At 45.6% G+C, this 21,524-nt stretch overlaps 1 protein-coding gene across 1 annotated transcript in view; it reads left to right on the plus strand.

Annotated features, from left to right (window-relative positions):
* LOC102744452 (ATP-binding cassette sub-family C member 12) overlaps window positions 1-21,524 on the plus strand; it is a 97,452-nt gene that overhangs the window by 52,623 nt on the left and 23,305 nt on the right. The window contains exons 26-34 of the mRNA XM_081807890.1: window positions 1,513-1,584; window positions 3,925-4,049; window positions 11,555-11,627; window positions 13,287-13,490; window positions 16,861-16,995; window positions 17,104-17,179; window positions 17,262-17,333; window positions 20,209-20,298; window positions 20,961-21,064. Coding sequence (XP_081664016.1) covers window positions 1,513-1,584; window positions 3,925-4,049; window positions 11,555-11,627; window positions 13,287-13,490; window positions 16,861-16,995; window positions 17,104-17,179; window positions 17,262-17,333; window positions 20,209-20,298; window positions 20,961-21,064 — 951 coding nt within the window. The remainder of the gene's footprint in view (window positions 1-1,512; window positions 1,585-3,924; window positions 4,050-11,554; window positions 11,628-13,286; window positions 13,491-16,860; window positions 16,996-17,103; window positions 17,180-17,261; window positions 17,334-20,208; window positions 20,299-20,960; window positions 21,065-21,524) is intronic.

The raw sequence follows: 21,524 nt of genomic DNA on the forward strand, positions 1-21,524 counted from the left end.
AAAAAGCCGTGAATTCTATGTGCAGTAGTCCCCTAGCGCTGGAGTTCTGCCGTTCTCATTGATCGGTAAACTTGGTCTTGGCTGGCTGTTCTCGCTGATCTTCTGGGGAGGGGCCTGTTGCCGTGGTTTCCAAATGTCTCACAGAGAGCAAGTCTTAATGAGAATGCTCTTAGATGTTCCAATTGCAGCATTACAGTATTTGCTTGAACACAAGAGTGGGCACATGTCTGCCCAAAAGTTTCCATAATGGACTCTTGCTCTGCCTGCAGTTGTTTCCCCCCAGATATCTATATGGCTCACTTCTTCACCTCCTTCAGGTCTTACTCAAATGGTGCCTGTAGCAGATACTGTCAGTGAGCCATCCATGTGTCCTGGCCATCTTCCAACTGCTGGATCTGTGTCTGTGCCTGGGGGCCCTCCCCACCTCCCTCAAAACAGCAGGACATCCACAGCCAAGGGAGCCACTCTCAAGCACTGACTATTGGCTATTTATCCCCAACTCCCTCAGCCACTGGGGACATAGAACAATCCTCAGTTTCCCAGAATTTCCCAGCAGGATTGAACTTCACTTGCCTCCCATGGGAGCTGATATAATAGTACACCCTTGATGGGCCACCTTCCCCTTCCCATGGTACCTCCCAAACAAACTACCTTCACTCAAATCTTTGATTCAGGGCCTGTTTCTGGGAGAACTCAAGCTAAGATGTTTACTTTTCCAGTAAGTTTCCCTCCACTCTCATCTCCCTATCTCCTCTCTGCCTTATGTGTTTCTGTGGCATGTACTTGACATTCTCCATATTTTACTTACTTATCTTGTTGACTGTCAGTGCCCCCCAACTAAAACGTAAGCTCCTTGTGGGCAGAGCCAAACTGTTGTCTGTCACGTACATTACTGTATTGTGTTTTTGCTAGTGTCCAGAAGAGCACCTGGCACATAGCAGTCTCTTACAATGATTTGTGGTTGAATTAATAGATCTGTAGCTGTAGAATAATCCACGAACCCCATGTGTTGGAATAGAATAGCTGCTCAGTAATTTCAGATTACGCTTTGGTATGGTGGAAGGATACTTTAAAAATGACTTTTGGAAAACACTAGGCTCTCTGTATTTCAAAGGCTACACTTGTCCCCCTGGGTTGTACAGCTTTTAACTTCTATTAGATTTGCTTTCCTGGAGTGTGGGCAGGGGACAATCCTCATGTCCGGGGCCTGTGTGTCCCAGACCAGCACAAGGCTGTTTCGCATCAATGCTTGTCCATGATTTCTGGAAGTCCTCTGGGCACTCTGCTGTGCTGTGCCAAGGAAAGCACTTAATTAAGACTTAGATTCCTGCCTCCTCCCAGGCTGTGTTTCAGGTTTGGGGTGTGAGGCTGTAACTGCCACCTCGTAGAGCCAGCAGTGACCCCTTGGTCACCACCTGGCCTGGCCAGCACAGTTTGTGGGCAACACCTTTGGCCCAAGACCCTCTAAGAACTGGTGGAATGACTGTGTCTTTTTTTCTGTTTCTCTGGTAGGGGAAAGTCTTGGGAATATGCGGGAATGTTGGAAGTGGAAAGAGCTCCCTCATTGCAGCTCTCCTAGGACAGGTAAGCTGTGAAGATGGAGCACTGACATGACAGTCAAATGGTCCCCACCTGCCACGTCTGGGGCCCTTTGAGAACAGTGGACCCAGCAGCTGGGCTCGACAGCATTGGATGCTGTGCACACAGTTAATAGTGATTTCCAGGAGGTTAATGTGCTCAGTAGCTCCATGCCCCTTTTCCAGGTGGTGCTGAGCTTTTCATACACCCTTAGGTTTTCATACACCTAAGGACATGTGTTAAACAATGACTGTTTCCTTGAGACAAGTCATTAAGTACATGGTGTTTCCCATGACTTGGGCCATCCTTATTAGAAAGGCCAGCAAGGTGGCTTGGCAGGGAAGGACTGAGGAACCTATGACTCACCATGTCTCTAGATGTGTTTTTCCCCATGTCCATCTCCATATCTCCAGTGTCTTCCCAGACCACACTGGCTCAGTCAAAGCTTCTTTGATGGAGTGGCTGAATGCATGCATCAACTAAAACAACAATTTGCCCTCAACTTCTCTGCAGACCTTGTGGTAGGAAGAGGGAAGAGCCCAGGTTTTTTTGTCCTTTGCTACTTCTAGCTGTGTGACCCCAGCAAAATAGCCAAGCCATTTACTGTATTCACAGGGCTCCTAAACTGATATTGTTTCTCATCCCAAATGAATGAATATTAAGTCCTCTTTCTCCCCACCCTGCTGTTCCTAAAGAGAAGTTTGGATGCCTGTAGTAGGGAGAGGAGGCACCTCTGAAAAAACAAGGACACTGGCTCAGAAGAGCCCGCTAGACTAGGGTGACTTCTTTTGGCCTCAGTTAACTCATTTCTAGAAAGAGTGATAACTCCTTCCCTTTCTGAAGGAGGTGGGGGCAGAATTAGGTGAGCTCCTGAGGTCCTTTATGCTCTAGGATTCTGTGTGTGTATCTCTGTCATAACCCTAGAGTCAACAGGTATGTTACAGGTGACCCATCCCAATTCTTTACTTAATAACAGGAGTCTCTCCACAGCATGCCCTAAGAGCTGAGCCAACTCTGCTCAGATATCTCCAGCAATGGGGAGTTCAGTTCCCTCTTTGGAGAGTTTTGATGTATATGGAAGTAAAGTTTACCTCTTTTTAACTTCTGCCCTTTGATCTGCTCCTTTGGAATCTCTCAGAGAAAATAGAATCTATCTCCCATGTGACAGTGGTGAGATTAGATGCCCCACCGTAGTCCCTGGGATAGAGGCAGCAGGGTGACTGATGAGCGGGCTCCAGACTGCCTATGTTTACCACCTGTCTCAGCCTCATGCTCACTGTTTAACCTTGCATAAGTAACTGAGCCTCTCTGAACCTTGGTGTCTTCATCTGTAAAATGGGGGTTAGGAGGGTCATGGTGAGGATTCCACAAGATAATGTATATAATAGTTATAGGGTAATTCTCAGGGAGAGTCGTGGTGACTTGTCATCATTTTGTATGTACTTAACCCTGTGCCTGGCATATACTCTATTCATTTAGCTATATTTATTACCATTATCGTCATTATCATTTTCTCTTCTCCAAGTCTAATGTTCTCTGTCCCTTGGACCATTCATGAGGTGAAATGGCATCACATCCTTTGACCTTGGCTATCTTCCTTCCTTGTCCATGACATACTGCCGCTGCTGCATCAGCCCTGAGCACCATACCATCTCTCACAAATCCTGCCTCCTGAAAGCTTTGAACAGGGTATCATCACTAGTGTCCACTGTTACCTGTTAGATGCCCACCATGTGGGATCATCTTAAGTGAACTTATGTACTCAGGGTCACACACTAGAGCCCATGCAAGTTTTTAATTGGATTGCTTGATGTGCCACATGAAACTGGATTTTCCACTCCTGTTGAAGAATGAGAAATTCTGGCTGCACCAAGCCTGAATCCTTGTACCAGGCCCTGCACCAAATGTACAGGCTGCTTCCTTGAGACAGGGCATACCAGGACCACCCTTCACAGCCATTCAGGCTATATCCTGCCCCTGGGGCCTGGCTGAGGAGGGTGGGATCCAGCTGGTGCACTTGGAGGAAAAGGGAACCTTTGTGATGGGTTCCCTCAGAGGGCATCTTGTTCTGGTTGTATGGAGGTGTCATGCAGCCTCTCCAGCCTATAGTAGAACTCACCACTGCCTCTTTTGTGACATTCCTGCCTGGCCGCTTATAGATTTTTGACTTTGCGACCATCAGACTATACGGTTGTGCTTTGCAGTGTGGGTTAAGACATCTTCTTGACGCTCTTGCACCATCATAAATAATGTTCATGGAATAAGTGGGTGGCAAGGGCTTCGTGGGCCCCTGAAGAGAAGTTTGTGAGGTTTAGCTTCTGAAGGTATTCCGGTATTTTGCTCCAGATGCAGTTACAGCAAGGGATCGTGGCAGTCAATGGGACTGTGGCCTATGTTTCCCAGCAAGCATGGATCTTTCATGGAAATGTGAGAGAAAACATACTATTTGGAGAAAAGTATGATCACCAAAGGTAATATTAACTTTGAAACAATGAGGCACTTTGATATTTGATACCTTCTGCTATAGATGCTGATGTCATTTGTAATGCTTGCTCAGTGGGTTTCTTTAATGAATTCTGATTAAACATTCATCAGATCCAAATGGGTGTTGGTTTTTCTCTTCCTGACCCAAGAGTTCAGGAGAGGTGCTTTCTGCAGACCTGTGATCACACTCTGAGAAATGGATGAAATTGGCACTTCATTCCCAGTGCAGAGTAGCATATGTTCTGAGGTTTTCTGTAACAGTGCATATGTTGTCTGATTGGAGGAAGATATATCTGGGAATTTTGCTTTAGGCCAAGTAACCAAAACTGCTTGAAATCATGAGCAGCAGGTATGCAAATTAATCACCCCTGAAATTATTAATTGACATCACATCTATAAGGATATATTGCCGTTAATATACCGAAAATGATCTAATGGAAGAAAAATTTCAAGTCATAATTTTTGGATACAGTTTGGACCATTATTTTAAGCACTGGAAAGTAATAGCTTTCTATGATCCTTCCTGGATTTAGTATGCTGCCATGTACATTCTCTCATTAGAGTTCTATAAACACCTATTTAGGGAGATCCTGGCATCATATCCCCATTTTACAGATGAAGAGGTTGAAGCTCAGAAGGGGAGTTGACCCGCCCAAGGTCAAGGCTATTAAATGGCAGGGGTTGAGTCTTGAATACCAGGCCAACATCATTTGTTCTCACTGGAGCTTCCTGACATCTGGCTCCCCCTGAAGCCTCCCCAAGCTCCACGATGCTGAAGTAAAGACCAATGGAGTTGTTTTTTTTTTAAAATTTGGCTGTCAGCTCCCCAGTGATAGTCTTGACTTTCATATTTTATTGTCTGAACCCACAAACTGTCCTTGCTGGCTGACATTGGCCAGCATGTGGGTTCCCAACAAGAGGTCTATTACTTCCCTTCCTCTTCCCTGGCCATGACATCCTATTGCCAGGAGACCCAAGAGCAGCAGAAAGGTCTGATCAGTGCAGGACTCCTTGGCACCAGCTAAACTGCTCTGCTCAGTGTTTCCGGGCCTCCTCCCCACCCCACCTGGAATGGTTTTTCTTTCTGTGGTAGCCAGCTAGGAGGAAGGATTCCTATCTTTATCAGGCAGAATGTCAGGGCACATATTTACCAAATACCTGCAGTTTTCAGGCTCATGCAGGATGATGGGGGAAAGAAGCGTGGCTCAGATGTATCTTTGCCCCTGAGGTGTTACAAGTCTGGAAGGGGCAGTAAGAGATGTATAGAAATAACAGTGCACCAAGAAGGAATGTGCCAAGTGTCAGGAGGTCCTGTTAGATTATTCAGAGGCAGCAGAGATCATGAGAAGGAAGAGAATGTGGTGCTTGAATTGGGTCTGGTAGAGTAGATCAAGGCACCCTTTGTGTGTGGCATCTCTAGGGTGACCATGGTGGCTCTCACGCCACAGGAAACAGGAGTATAGGAGGAAAGTTAAGAAGGGGGGTAGGGATGGCAAAGGAATGAAGAGGCGCTGAGCAATCTGCATCTCATAGTTAAAGATTGACAAAGGTAATAATATTAATAGTAACCACCACTGATGGAGAATTTGCAGTGCTCCAGGAATTGTGCTAATGGCTCTACACATGTGTTCTTGTTTCCTTCTCAAAACCCAATGAGAGTTATTAGCCCAATTTATAGAGGGGAGGGTGAGGATCAGGGAGGTACATTCACTTGTCCAAGGTTACCCAGCTGGATTCAAACACAGATTGTTCTGATTCCAAAGCCCCTGGTCTTTTAAAAAAGTTTTTTTATTTGAGTGTATTTGACACACAATGTTACATTAGTTTCAGGTGTACAACATAGTGATTCAGTTTCTCTATATGTTATGGTGTGCTCACCCCAAGTGTAGCTACCATCAGTTACCATACAACTCTATTACAGTATCATTGACTAGATACCCTGTGTTGTACCTTTCATCCCCATGACTTACTCATTCTATAACTGGAAGCCTGTACCTCCCACCAACCCCCTTCACCCATTTTGCCCACTCCCTTCCCCCACCTGCAACCATCAATTTGTTCTCTGTATTTATGGGTCTGACTCTGTCTTTTGTTTGTTTGTTCATTTGTTTTTTTTAAATTGCATATACAAGTAAAACCATATGGTGTTTGTCTTTCTTAGTCTGACTTATTTCATTTAGTATAATATCCTCTAGGCCCATCCGTGTTGTTGCAAATGGCATGATCTCATCCTTTTTTAAGGTCATGTAATATTCCATTACACACCATGTGCGTGCGCGTGCGCACACACACACATACACACTCATCACATTTTCCTTATCCATTCATCCATCAATGGACACTTAGGTTGCTTCCATATCTTGGCTATTGTAAATAATGGTGCAATAAACATAGGTGTGCATATATCTTTTCCAATTAGTGTCTTTGTTTTCTATGGGTAAATACCCCATAGTGGAATCACTAGATCATATGGTATTTCTATTTTTTAATTTTTGAGGAAACTTTATACTATTTTTCTGAGTGGCTGCACCAATTTACATTCCCACCAACAGTGTATGAGGGTCCCTTTTTATGCATATCCTCTCCAACACTTGTTATTTCTTGCCTTTTTGATTTTAGCCATTCTGACAGGTGTAAGGTGATATCTCATTATGGTTTTGATTTTCCTGATGATTAATGATATTGAACATCTTTTTATATGTCTGTTGGCCATCTGTATGTCTTTTTTAGAAAAATATCTATTCAGGTCCTCTGCCTATTTTTTAATCAGATTTTTTTTTTTTTTGGTATTGAGCTGTGTAAGTTCTTTATATATTTTGGATATTAGCCCTTTATTGGATGTGTCATTTGCAGATACCTTCTCCCATTCAGTAGGTTGCCTTTTTGTTTTGTTGATGGTTTCCTTTGCTGTGCAAAAGTTATTTATTTGTTTGTTTGTTTGTTTGTTTATTAGTGGGTCCAAATTCATGGCCCTGAGATCAAGACCTGAGCTGAGATCAAGAGTTGGATGCTTGACTGACTGAGCCACCTAGGTGCCCCCAAAAGTTTTTTATTTTGATGTAGTCCCAATAATTTATTTTTGCTTTTGCTTCTCTTGCCTTAGGAGACATATCTAAAAAAATGTTGCTACAGCCAATATCAGAGAAATTACTGCCTGTGTTCTCTTCTAGGATTTTTATGGCCTTAGTTCTCACATTTAGGTCTAATCCATTTGGAGTTTATTTTTGTGTATGGTATTATAAATTGACCCAGTTTCATTCTTTTGCACACAGCTGTCCGGTTTTCTCAGTACCATTTTTTTTAAAAAAGATTTTATTTATTTATTTGAGAGAGTGAGTGAGAGAGAGAGAGGGAGAGAGAGAGCATGAGCGAGCTGAGGAGCAGAGGGAGAAGCAGACTCCCAGCTGGCAGGGAGCCCGATGCGGGGTCAATCCCAGGATCCTGGGATCATGACCTGAGCCGAAAGCATACGCTTAACCAACAGCCACCGAGGCACCCCTCAGCACTGTTTATTGAAGAGATTGTCTTTTCCCATTGTATATTTTTGCCTCCTTTGTCATAGATTAAGTGACCATTTAAGTATGGGTTTATTTCTGAGCTCTCCGTTTTGTTCCTTTTATCTATGTGTCTATTTTTGTGCCAATACCATACTGTTTTGATTACTATAACTTTGTAGTATATCTTAAAATCTGGACTTGTGATACCTCCAGCTTTTTTTTCTTTCTCAAGGTTGCTTTGGCTACTTGGCATCTTTTGTATACAAAGATACAAATTTTAGTATCATTTGTTCTAGTTCTGTGAAAAATGCTATTGGTATTTTGATAGGGATTGCATTGAATCTATAGATTGCTTTGGATAATGTGGACATTTTTAATTCTTCCAATTTATGAGCACTGTATATCTTTCCATTTATTTGTGTCATCTTCAGTTTCTTTCATCAATGTTTTATAGTTTTCAGAGTACAGAACTTTCATCTCCTTGGTTAAGTTTATTCTTAGGTATTTTATTATTTTCTTTGGTGCTATTGTAAATAGAACTGTTTTCTTAATTTCTCTTTCTGCTACTTTGTTATGAGTGTATAGAAATGTTACCAATTTCTGGGTATTAATTTTGTATCCTGCAACTTCACAGAACTCATTTGTTACTTCTAGTAGTTTTTTGGCGGGGTTTTTAAGATTTTCTATGTGTAGTATCATGTCATCTACAAATAATGACAGTTTAACTTCTTCTCTGCCAATATGAATACCTCATTTATTTTCTTGTCTGATTGCTGTGTCTAGAACTTCCAGTATTATGTCAAATAAAAGTGGCAAAAGTGGATATCCTTGTCTCATTCCTGATCTTAGAGGAAAACCTCTCAGTTTTTCACCATTGAGTATGATATTAGGTGTGGGTTTTTCATATGGCCTTTATTATGTTGAGGTATATTCCCTCTAAACCTAGTTTGTTGGGACTTTTTTTTTTTATTTGAACAGTGTTGAATTTTGTCAAATGCTTTTTCTGCATCTAATGAAATGATCATATGATTTTTAGCCTTCATTTTGTTGATGTGATGTACCATGTTGATTGATTTGCAAATATTGAACCATCCTTGCATCCCCAGAATAAATCCCACTTGATCATGGTGAATGATCCTTTTAATGTATTGTTAAATGGGGTTTGCTAATATTCTGAGGATTTGGGCATCTATATTCATCAGGGATATTGGCCTGTAGTTTTCTTTTCTTTTATAGTGTCTTTGTCTGGTTTTGATATCAGGGTACTGCTGGCTTCATAGAATGTATTTGGAAGCTTTCCTTCCTCTTCTATTTTTTAAGATAGTTTGAGGAGAATAGGTATTACCTCTTCTTAAATGTTTGATAGAATTCACCTGTGAATCTATCTGGTCCTGGACTTTTATTTTTCAGTAGGTGGTCATTATTATTATTATCATTATTACTGATTTAATTTTGTTACTAGTAATTGGTCTGTCAAAATTTTCTTTTTCTCCTTGATTCAGTTTTGAAGATTGTATGTTTCTAGAAAAGTATCCATTTCTTCTAGGTTACCCAGTTTGTTGTCATATAATTTTTGTAGTATTCTCTTACAATCTTTTGTATTTCTGTGGTGTCAGTTGTTACTTCATTTCATTTCTGATTTTATTTTTTTGGGTCCTTTCTTTTTCTTGGCGAATCTGGCTAAGTGTTTATCAATTTTATTTATCTTTTCAAAGAATCAACTCTTGGTTTCATTAATTTTTTTTCTGATTTGTTTTCATCTCTATGTCATTTATTTCTGCTCTGATTTTTATTATCTTTTCCTTCTACTCCTCTTGGGCTTTGTTTTTCTTTTTCTAGTTACTTTAAGTGTAAGGTTAGATTGTTTATTTCAGCTTTTTCTTGTTTCTTAGGTAGGCCTGTATCACTATATGTTTCCCTGTTAGAACTACTTTTGTTGTGTCCAAAAGATGCTGAACCATGGTGCTTTTATCTGTCTCCATATATTTTTTTATTTCTTCTTTGATTGCTTCATTGACCCATTGGTTGTTAAGTATCATGTTGTTTAGACTCCATGTGTTCGTGTTTTTCCCAGTTTTTTTTTCTTGTGATTGATTTCTAGTTTTATTACTGTTGTGATTAGAAAAGATTCGTGCTATGATTTCAATCTTTTTAAATTTATTGAGGATTGTTCTGTGGCCTAATATGCAATGTATTCTGAGAATGGTTCATGTGCGCTTGAAAATAATGTATTTTCTTATTTTTGGATGGGATGTCCTTTATATATCTCTTATGTCCATCTGGTCAAATGCATCATTCAAAGACACTTTTCTTATTGATTTTCTGCCTAGATGATCTATCCATTGATGTACATGGGTGTTAAAGTCTTTTACTATTATTGTAATACCATCAACTTCTCTCTTTATATTCATTAATATTTGCTTTATGTATTTAGGTGCTCCAATGTTGGATGCATAGACATTTACAATTGTTATATCCTCTAGTTGGATTGATCCCTTTATCATTATGTAATACCCTTCTATGTCTCTTGTTACAGTCTTTGCTTTAAAGTCTATTTTGTCTAATGTAAATATTGCTACCTTGCCAAAGCCCTCAGTCTTAAACACCATATATATACCACTCCTAAATTTGGTGTATGGGCATGATGCTCAGGGCTCTGCCCAGCTTCTGTTCCAGGATGTTAAGTTCTGCCAGGGGTCAGCATGCCACCTGAAGGGCAGCTACCCATATCTGCCTGCTCACTCTCTTGTTGGTGCCTTTTATTGGGAGAATGTGTCCTGCAAAGTCTGAGTTGTGAGGCTTGCCCACTGTCATACATTGAGAAGAGAGGACCCCAATGATGCTGATGATGCTGCTGATATCAACCAGCTAATCAATCAATCAATTAATTAGTCAACTAATTAACCCTTGTGGAGGCAGGCAGCCTGTCAAGTGGGACAGAAACCTAGGGCCCAGTGGTGGGAACCAGCTGCTCCTTGCATAGGACATGAACTTGAACTGCCACCAGGAACATCAGGGAATTCAGAGCAGGAACTAGTCCCTAAAGCAGTGACATGGTGTACTGTGGTGCCCTGGGAAACAGTCTATCTACAGTGCGGGCCATCTGAGCGGGAATGAGGCACAGAGAAAACCCAGGGAGGAGGGTGTGAAACTCTCCCATATCTTGAGGCCTGAGCATTTTCCAGTTCCTACCCACTAACTTATTGACTTTCCTGGATCCCTTGCTGTCCGAAGTTCCCAGGGAGTGAGACTGGGGTCATGCCTGGTAGGTTATGGGTCCCCCAGCTTTGCTGTCCTTTGCAGGATGAGGTGCTGATCCCAGCAGCATGGCTGCTGAGAGTTGGTTAGAGCCTTGCCCATTAGACTCCCTACAGACTGGCCCAATGCTAGACAGTGGGCAATGCTGAGGGACAAAACAAAGAAGCTAGGAGGTCCAAGGCACTGAGATCCTATTCCTGCTTGGCCTCTGTTTTTCAGGCAGTATCCTCTGTGCCCAGCGTACTCAGGTGTCTCAGGGGGAGAAAGCCCTGCTCTTTCCAACCTGGTAGGAGTGACTGGTGGATTGAGGAGTATCCTGGAGCAGATGTCAGGGTCATCATTAGTAATCATCCCAGCACCTTGCTGTTAACCCTCCATACACACATTTCTTCCATTCACGGTCTTGCATCCTCTGGGAAGCCTCCTACATTGATCTCAGCTCACACTGGTCATTCCCTTCTCTGACTTCCAAGAGCAATGCTAGCAGTTGGTGCCCCCAGTTTTGCCTTCAGAAGTTTCATGTCATTGAATCATCTTCCCCTCAGGGCAGGAAGCCTGTGAGGGAAAGAGCCATCCCTGAGTCAACTCTGCATCAGGTGTGTGGGGAATGCCTAGGGGTCAAGGGGAGGCTTTGGACATCAAAGATGAAGCAACTGGCCAACTCCTTGCCTTAGCCCAGTGATACCGGCAATGGGGTCTTTTGTTACCATGCTTACTTCTGTCGTTTGTGTCCACAGGTATCAGCACACGGTTCGAGTCTGTGCCCTTCAGGAGGACCTGAGCAGCCTTCCTTATGGAGACCTGACTGAGGTGAGCAGAGCTAGGAGCTCAGTCACACTGCAGCAGCATGGCAGCCTGGCTGTCCAGGTTGAAAGTGTTGAGGCTGGCAGGCCCTGGTTCCATTCACATTTGGATGCCCTGGAAGACAGAAAGGTCCTGGGAAGTATGGGAAAAGCCAAGTTCTACCATCCTGAATTCTCCATCTGGGTTTATTCTGGGGGAATATTACAACAGATGTGGTACCAACTCTACCTGTGTTGGGTTCAGTGTGGTCACTCCTGGAGCCATTCCCAATCTGCCTGTTAACTTAGAGGTTTCTGGTGGAAGCTGCTTCCATATCTTATGGACTGGCTCTGTCCTCCAAACACAGAGGTCCAAGGATGCTGCATTGTGGCTGGAGTCTCAAGGGCCCCTTCTTGGCTTGTTTACTCTGCCCTCCAAACATTGCTTCCAGCTGCTTGTCCAGAAAGCTGCCTGGGCACAGGGTTGAACCTGCCAACTCAGGTGACCCAAGGTAGGGGGTCACCATGCCATCTTCCTGTTTCCCCATCCCAGTGTGTCCTCTGCTTAGTCTTCGACTTTGCCCAAAAGCAAAAGAGAGTCTTGAAGAAAGACGAGTTTGGAATACATTGCCTTTCTCTGCTAGGGCCCTCAATGTGCCTATGCAAGGAAATGGACACCACAGCCATCCTGGCCTGGCATTCATCTTGCTGCAGCCCTGGCCCACCTCCCCAGGGTTTGCTTCTACTCATCTCTACCTGCCTAAGTGTGCACTTGCCTTCCAGCCTCTAGACCTCTGTTCCTGCTATTGTTACCACCTTTCAGGTTCCAACCACAAATCCACCCCCTTGAGGGAGACTTTCCTGAATCCCACAGTCTGCAGTAATTTGCCCCAGAATACGTATCTTATGCTTCTCAGTTGGCAATTGTTAAATTCTGCTTTGTACCATCATTATGTGCATGACCATGCCTCCACTTTCTGCTGATATGTGAACTCCCAGTAGATAGGGGACTTTTTTGTCCAGCTTCATGCGTCCTTCCCCTGTGCTCAGCCCAATGCCTGGCTGAACATAATGGGGGCTCACTTTGGGGTCAGTTGGACAGAATAACCTAAAGTAGGTTATCTAGCTTTTCATCCTTTCTTACAAATACTTACTGAGCACCTGCTCTGGGTCAGGTGTGATGCCAGACCTTAGGGATATAGTGATAAACAAAGTAGACATGCCTTCTGTCTTTGTAGAGCTTAGAGGTTCTAGGGGAGGTGGGGAGTTGGTCCACAAGAAAGCAAATTGAGAGCCTCCTTGTCCATTTTCTCCCAGGCTCTGCTCCCTCCTGTTTACTTGTCCACTCTCCCAGAGCTTTCTGCTCAACAATTCCCTTTGGTGTTAGTGGTCAAGACATAGCCCGTCTCTATGGGCTATGCACTGGAAGGACAGGTCCCCCTCACTCAACATTGGAGTTTTTCTCTAGTTGCCACTGCCCACCAGGTTTCCTACAGAAGTGAGTCTTCCACTTCCCAGGGCATCTAATGCAGTCAGGGGGTCCTTGCGAAGGGTGGAGGATCTGGAATGTAGTAATCATCAGTCTGCAGAAGAGTCTTGAGAAGATTCAAGAAGCTCTAGTTCCCTTGAAGACTGCAGGGTGGGAATGGGGCCCAGAGATGGACAGTAACATTGCTCCTGTCTACAGATTGGGGAGCGGGGCCTCAACCTCTCTGGGGGGCAGCGGCAGAGGATCAGTCTGGCCCGTGCTGTCTACTCAAACCATGAAATCTACCTGCTGGACGACCCCCTGTCAGCAGTGGATGCCCACGTGGGGAAGCATGTTTTTGAAGAGTGCATTAAGAAGACGCTCAGGGGGAAGACAATCGTCCTGGTGACCCATCAGCTGCAGGTGACTGGGACTGGCAGGATTCATGAGGTCACAGGATGGGTGTGGCACCTAATGCTCACAGAGTCTCCTCTTCTGCCTAAATCTGTCCCATCCAAGGCTGGCGTCACCTGGACAGGGTCGGGGATGGAGAGAGCAAGGTGTGTAGGTTACATTCATGATTTTCCCCAGCCATCCCAGCTTGCACATAGCCCTGCCTACTGTTCTCTGGGCATAGCCTCTATTGGTTCTAAATTTGGGTTCAGTGGGGCCAAGTCTTTTTTCCACCAGAGGATAGACTCTCCAGAAGCAAATGACCCCTATCTATGGGGTGGACATGGGCCACTTCCTCCAGCTCTGGACCACTGACTGTGGGGAGGTGGGAAGCCAGGAGCATACAATTCAGGCCCCACCCTTCCTCCAGCAAGGGCTAGGTGGGCCTGAGGACAGGAGAGCCTGGGAGGGGGATAAGAGGCTCTGATGCCCTTGGTTAGAGACCAGGGCTTTTGGGCTAAGGCAAGACTCTTCCTTTCTCAGAGCCACCATCTTAGGCTTAGGAACATGAATCTTGCTGAGGAGTTACTAAGCTTGCCCTGAATGCGCTTGAGAATTGGGTAGGGTGGGGAGAGTTCTCACAGTGTCAGCCTCATCAAGGGTTCTGAATGCCTGGTAGAATACAAGACTCCCCTCTACCCTGAGACAAACCAGATTTCCCCCTGCCTCCATCTCCCCTCTCTACGGTGAGCCCCTATAGGTGTGGGGTATGTGTGTGTGTATATGTGTGTGTATATACACGTGTGCATCTCCTGCTGGAGGAGAGATCCCATGGGACTGACCTGCATTGAGAGGACTGTTGGAGCAGAAGTCCTATCTTCTCTCCTCTCCTGCTGCCTGTGGGGAAAATATTCAACAGGGGCCTGGTCTGAGAGTAAGAGGCAGACCTCATGGTCTTTGCAAGGGTAAGTCAACCTAGGGGAGGGGGAGGCAGATGAGATCACCATGGCTACAGGGTGCTCTAACCAGCATTTCTAGGATCTTCTATCAGTGGCCAGAAGGGCCAGCTTGAAGAGGGGGAAGTTTCTTAAAGACCCAGGAAAACCATTCCTTCCCATTGCTGTAGTTTTGCCCCCAGCTTGTATCTCTTTGCTTGAGACTGGAGTTCTCAGAATAAGTTCCAAGCATCTGAATTTTGGGTTCCCTCTGAGTGGGCTCAGTCACCTCCAGGAAGCATCCAGTGTGGTGCCGACAAGTTACTCTCCCGGCCAGGCATCAGAGTGGAAGAGAAGGTTGGATTTCTTCTGGACCCCCATGAGGTCAGTGGGAAGGGGCTCTTGCCCAGCCAGGGTGCTAAATGTTGTAACCACAGCTCTGCACCGTGAGGGTCCAAGCCCTGGAGACCCCCTGCAGTGGGGAGGGCTGTCCTCCTGAGGGGTCCTGGGGATCTGGAGGGAGACTTCTGGCCCCTGACAACTGTGGGTCATAGTTGTCTTTGCAGGAATCTTCACTGGGGGGAATCGTCTCCTCAGCCCTGGTCCAGTCTTTGAACCTTGATGACTAGAAGCATGACCTCAGGCAAGAACTATCTTTTCCCCAGGCCTAAGTCTCTTCAAAGAGTCTACCTTTCACCAAGGTCATTTTCTCTTTCTTTGAGTGTTTAAAAATGCAAGCAGCCACCAGATGGCACTGGAGTTTCAGTCCAGCTGTCCGTTGTTGGGGAGGAGGGGGCTCCGAGCCCCTGAACTGAAGCCCCAGGACTTTTCCAGAATAGTGTTCCACTGCTTTTACTCTCCGGCCCACAGCCAATCCGGATGCTTCCAGTGCTTGGGCTGGGCGATTGCTGTTCTTTTCCATGAGGAAACAAATGAAAAGAGGCCTGCGGTCACTACTGAAAACCAGCCCAGGGTCAGATTTTGAGAGTTTGCAGAACAAAGCTGCTCAAATCACGCCAGATCTCACTGGCATGAACTGGGGGGCTCACTAGCCAGAGGGCCTTCACCAGGAACTTCTGGGGCTAGAATGTGGGCCCCCAGAGAGGAAGAAAAGGCTGTGAGGCTGCCATATACCCCACACTGGTGCCTCAGTTTCCCTATCTGGAGAATGGGCTGATAACAAAGCTGCCACTTCCTTTACTGGCTTGTGGGAGATTGAGACATAAGAGCCAAACTTTGAAGATGAGGCTTTGAAAAGCTAGAAGATGCTATATAAAGGAGAGAGGTTATTTTCAGGAAAAAGGTTCTCAGAAAGTGTCTCAACTGGACATTAAAAGCTAGGCTGTTGCTGCTTAGCTATCTGGGAAAGTGGACAAGGAGCTGAGTCATTAGTCCAAGGGAGGCAGAAAGGCTGGAGCTGCCCAAGCTGTCAGAACTGTTGTCATCTGGTCTTTTGGGCACCACCCTCATTCCCCCAACACCCCATCGGGAGTGCAGTGACCAAATGTAGCTGCTTCTCTCAAGCTTTGAATCAGTGGACCCCAAATTTAGGGGAAGACCTCTGGCCTGTATTGCAAAGGCTTCGTTAGGCTGACCCATCTTAAATCTCACAGCATTTTGCTCCTCTAGGAGGGGCTTCCTGCTCTTAGATGGGTTGATCCTATGGAGAGAAATCTATCTCGTTTCAAATAAGAGGAAAGCCCTATTAGCAGAACTCTTTGATCTCAGGAGTGATATGTAAATGAAGGGAACTCAAATTAGAAAAACAGAAGTGCTTTGGGCAAAATGTGGCTATATTTTTATCATACAGATAAAGCTGGTGTAAACTCCTCAGGCCTGGTGTGGTGGGGGGTGGTCAGGGGAGGAGTAGGGCCTGGTGGCCGGAGACTGCTCCATGTTCTGCTTCTCCTGGGCTAGATGAGGATGATGAGGTGGGCTTGTAACGTCATACCAAAGGAAGGTCATTGCTGAGGTCTCCACCAGATCTTGTCTTGCAGTAACTTGTCAGTTTCATATTCCAAATCCCAACTGCCCCCTGATCAGATTTCTTAGCAGGGCAGCTCATTTTGGGAACAGCGTTTCAAGTGACAACCAGAAGCCCCCTTTGTACTCAAGACACCAGTAGGCACTAGATCAGTGCTTCTCAACTGGTGGCCATTTTGCCCTTTAGAGGGCTTTTGTCAATAGCTGGAGACATTTTTGCTTATCACAACTGGGGTCAGGGGGTGCTACTGGCATCTAGGGGGTAGAGGGAAGGAGGAGGCTGCTAAATATCCTACAATGCACAAGACAGCCCCTGTCCCTGCCCCAACAACAAAGAATGATCTGGCCCTCAGTGCCAACAGTGCCAAGGTTGAGAACCTCTGTACTAGAGGAGATTGGGATGCCACTGGAAGGAAGTTTGGCATGGCACTCTTCTCTTACTAGGCAGAGGTTCGCTGTAGATCATTTTAATATCTTTGCAGTTCTTGGAGTCTTGTGATGAAGTCATTTTGTTAGAAGATGGAGAGATTTGTGAAAAGGGAACCCACAAGGAGTTAATGGAGGAGAGAGGGTGCTATGCAAAACTGATTCACAATCTCCGAGGGTTGCAATTCAAGGTAACTCTTTACACCTGGGTGTAAGAGATGGGGTCCTTCCCTCTCAATCTCTAGCCTGGAAGAAGTCCTGTCCTGTAGCTTTCAGAAGGACTGTCATTTTGTCTCCAGGATCCTGAACACATTTACAATGCAGCAATGGTGGAAGCCCTTAAGGAGAGCCCCGCTGAGAGAGATGAAGATGCTGGTACAATCGAGTTTGAACCACTCCTCTCTTATTGCCCATGGCTCATGAGCGGACACAGATCTCTCTTTATTTCTCACCCTAGCTCTGGCTCCAGGAGATGGGAAAGATGAAGGAAAAGAACCTGAAACGGATTCAGAATTTATAGACATAACAGGTATTTGCTATTTGTTCCCTCAGTTATATAGTCTTAAATATTTGTTGAGCATTCTGGATAGAGAAATGTAGGCACATTGTAAGTCCTTTGGGGGCAGCTAGAATTAATACAGCTTACTGTCATGTGAGCCTTGGGATTCAACTGCCTGAGTCCAAACTCTGGCTGAACTACTTACTAGTTTTATGAGTTGGCACAAGATACTTGTCCACTCTGAACCTTAGTTTCTTAATCCATAAAATGGGGAGATAATAACCAACCTCATAAATTCTTGCAAAGATTACATGAGAAACTGCACATAAAATGATTAGTCCAGTGTCTGATGTATAGTAACTCTCAACAGTTGTTATTATTGTTATTAGAGAGGTCAAAGCAGTGCACAAAGATTGGTTAGAGGCAAAAGCACACACAAGAGAGATGTGTCACACTCTTTATGGGGAGCGTTGAGAAAGCAATGTGCAGCACTGAAGAGACTGGGTGGGAGGACTAACCATTCTGCTATGTGCTGGGCACCACACTTGTCTGCATAGACAAAAATATGAGATCTCAGGATCTCATGGTCAGGTGGGCAACACACTCAAGGGGACAATCCTGGGAAACTGGGATAAGGGTAATGGGAAGTTGGAGTGGGCATTAACAAGTCAGGGAGGGCCTCACAGAGGTGGCAACCTTGGGACTAGTCCTTCGAGGATATGTAGACATTTTCTGGGGGCACTGTGGTGAGAAGGTGGGGAAGGGGGAGGATTTTGAGGCTGAGGGCAGGAAGGAATTCCAGGAAGGCAGAGAGAAGAGATGTGGGAGATAAGATAAGCCTGGTGTGGGTCAGCCTCATCAAGCTCCCTCTTCTCCTCCCCACACACTGTTCCCTTCCACCCCAATATCTGTTCAACACTTGTTGAGCACCTACTCTATGCCCTTCCCCGGGGCTGGGCACGGAGAGGGCAGGGATCCAGATCCACTGTCTCTTTCCTCAAAGTGCCATTGGTGGCTTTCCAAGTTAGAGCTCTATTCCTCAATAATGTGTAGCTGAAAAAAAAAAAAAAAAACAAACCTCAGTGTATTTCATCAAATTTAAGATAGCATCCATTTTAAGATCACCATCGTTTTATGTACCACTTAGAAAGAAAAATCTCTGCCAATTAGATGATATGGCATACTACCGAATGGAAGGCACATCCTGATTTCAGAGATGTTAAAATGTGAGAAAAAAAAAATGTGAGTCTTTGAATCGATGAAATTTGGCACCATTAATGGTGCTTGTGACAAATGCATGCACGTTTGGAAAGACAACATATTTTTATCGCTCTGGAGGCGGCCAAGGCTGAAGTGAGGTACCCACCATCTCTTCCATGCCTTCCTAGGAAAGCTCCAGGCTGCCTAGGATGTGAGGTCTTGTGGAGAAAGTAAACCCTGCTCCTCTTTTTCTCCTCACCCCACTTCTCTGGAGGGGATACTGAGCGTGTGAAATCACCTGCTCTGAAAGCTATAGGAAGGGAGCCAGTTAAAGGCGGCTGTGCCCACCACGCCTGGCATCAGGGCATTTTCTAGAGCACAGCAAGCTGAAGAGCATCATCAGCGCTCCTGGCTGGGCTGGTGGGCTACAGTGGGATTTGACTAGTTCCCTTTGTGCTCCACGATGCCTTTCATTAGGCTCAGGCGACCCACTGAGGCATCTCCCTCATCTTGCAGGCCCAGAGAGAGACACAATGAGAGGAAGTCAGGCTGAGCACTTTCAAAGAAGCACGAAGGTTCCCAGGCAGAGGGTATAATCGTAGCTCTATTCATGGCACCTTTGAGGTGTGACGGTTATTCCTCTTGGAGCAAGGTGCAGAGAGCCCACGCACGCGCAGGGGGACCCCTGGGTCTAGCTCTATTTATCTCTGTTTATAATAGCCATGTACGGTTTAGGATTCTGCTTTGGAGCTGACATTTTCATGCTTGTCTGTGAAGGAGAGGAAGGAGACAAGTACTCAGTTCTGACTGTTGGGAGCTGCTTGACCCAGCATCCCTGAACCTCTGGATGTGCTTTCCATGAGAACTTGACAGTCATTTTCCCTTCCCTTTGGAATGTGGAGAGGACTTGGAACAGCCCCGTGGAGGGGATCGGGAGTCCAGGCAGCGGCTGACTGAGGAGGATGCCCTGGGTTTATTCTGCAAGGCATGAGCTCTGAGAAGACAGGAGCCACCTCCTTCTTGTTCACCCTTCAGTAGTTGCTGTGGGTGCCTTTAGCACTTCAGTGCCTGAAGCCGGACTCCCAGCTGTATTCTCTTGCCTGGGGGGCTCTCTCTGCAAGCTGCCAGCCTCAGGTTAAGCTAGAAGGGCTGGGGAATTAAGCCCCACAGGGAGGAGCCCTCACCCAGGGTCCAGTGGGATTTGTAGAAATATCCTCTATCCGTCTGGTCAGATGAAAACCTGTGACGTGGGTGTTCCACACTGGCTCCGACACTTCTCTACATAGGATTAAGCTCCAGTTGCCCACAGGGCTCGCTGGCTTGATGAGATGCCTTCTGTTGTTCCCTTTCCCATGCCCTACAGCTCCTGAATAAACTGCGTGCATTCATACCCCCCTCTTAGGAACTACTTCTGGAGAACTAGACCCAAACAACCCCTGTATCCCAGGGCTGAGCACATAGTAGTTGCTTCATAAATATTTCTGGAAATACTGAAAGCCCCCTGCCTTACAGGGCTGTGATAAGGATCAAATCAAATAACATGAGCAAAAATGTGTTGGGAATTTCAAAGTGTAGGACAATGGAAGGAAGGGTGGAAACTGCCCCCGTTGGGGGTGTGGATATGCAAGAGGGGTGTGTCTGACCCACTGGGCTCCCTCCCGCCCGCCGCCAGCAGGCGCCACAGGACTTGTGTCTGTCTCCGTAGTTCCTCTGCACCAGCTCGTCCAGACTGAATCCCCTCAGGAAGGAACCGTGACCTGGAAAACGTATCACACGTACATTAAGGCTTCTGGAGGTTCGATATAAAACAACGGGTTTCTTGATTTAATTTGCATTAGAAAATCCTTTCTCAAACTGTTGGGTTCACGTTTTATGATTTCCTTAACAATTACTCCTTTTATGTTAGAGCTATTTATCAATGCTTTTATTTTTTTTTCCATCTGAAGTCTGATAATACAGCCTTTTAAATGGAATCACCCTTTATCTCCATTAAAGCAGCCAGACTCTATTGAAACTGAGTGAGCAGCAGCATGAACCAGCCGTGGTTCTTCCGCACCTCGCTGCCTTTTCACTGAGCACTGCAGCAGTCTGCTCATGGCCTGCCTTAGTGCAAGGTCCCCATCTCGATATGCAAAAATACCTTCCAGTTTTATTCCCTGTCTCTGCCCAGCAAGACTGAGCTTTTGTTTGTTTTTGAAGAACACTGAGTTGCTTCTATTAAGGTGCATATTGGTAGTTTTTTTCAATATATTGGCAATTTGGACCCATTTTCCAACCAGGTGGAACACATGTCCCCTTCAGGGTTCAGGGTCACACCCCCCAGACTTGTGACAGTAGCCTGAAAGGCAGTTCCCAGGGGTGGGGGCCCTCTTCCTGCAGGCTTTGAATTTTCTATCAGGGCTGGGCCTTGTAGTCCCCTCCTCTGTAACCCCCTGGACCCCTCCTCTCCTCTTGTAGGGTACCTCCTCTCTCTGTTCGCTGTGTCCCTCTTCCTCCTGATGATCGGCAGCTCTGCCTTCAGCAATTGGTGGCTGGGTCTCTGGCTAGACAAGGGCTCACAGGTGAGTTTCCCTTTGGCATTGGAAAATGATGAGTCAGTTGCTGATGCAGAGCATGAATGCACCCAACACCACACAATGAACCTCCCACTGCCTCTTTCCATGAAGTTGAGATCAGTTGCCTGCACAGTTCAATTCCTGAAATTCCCTTTGGTTTTGCAAGACAGGCAGGGCATCTGGATTTTTATGTGCCACCTTCAGATTTTAAAGGACTGACTAAAAAGACTGTGATTGTGCCAGCCAAATGCAGCATGTCTGTGGAGTCATGCCTGTGTAGGATAGAGTCAGTCTTGAAGCCTCCATTGTGAGGCACCTCTGAGGATGGCCGTGGAGGGGCCGGGGAAACCTAGCATGGGTTTTAATCTTCCTGCCTCTGAACAGAAACTGACATCTTATTGTTGACACTGTCAGGTGTCAGAGGGTTTCATCTCTCTCTGCCCTCCAAAGTCCCTCTACAGGAACT

The sequence above is a fragment of the Leptonychotes weddellii genome, chromosome 16 (genome assembly GCF_054177405.1).
Source record: "Leptonychotes weddellii isolate Sample4059 chromosome 16, ASM5417740v2, whole genome shotgun sequence".
Taxonomy (NCBI): Eukaryota; Metazoa; Chordata; class Mammalia; order Carnivora; family Phocidae; genus Leptonychotes; species Leptonychotes weddellii.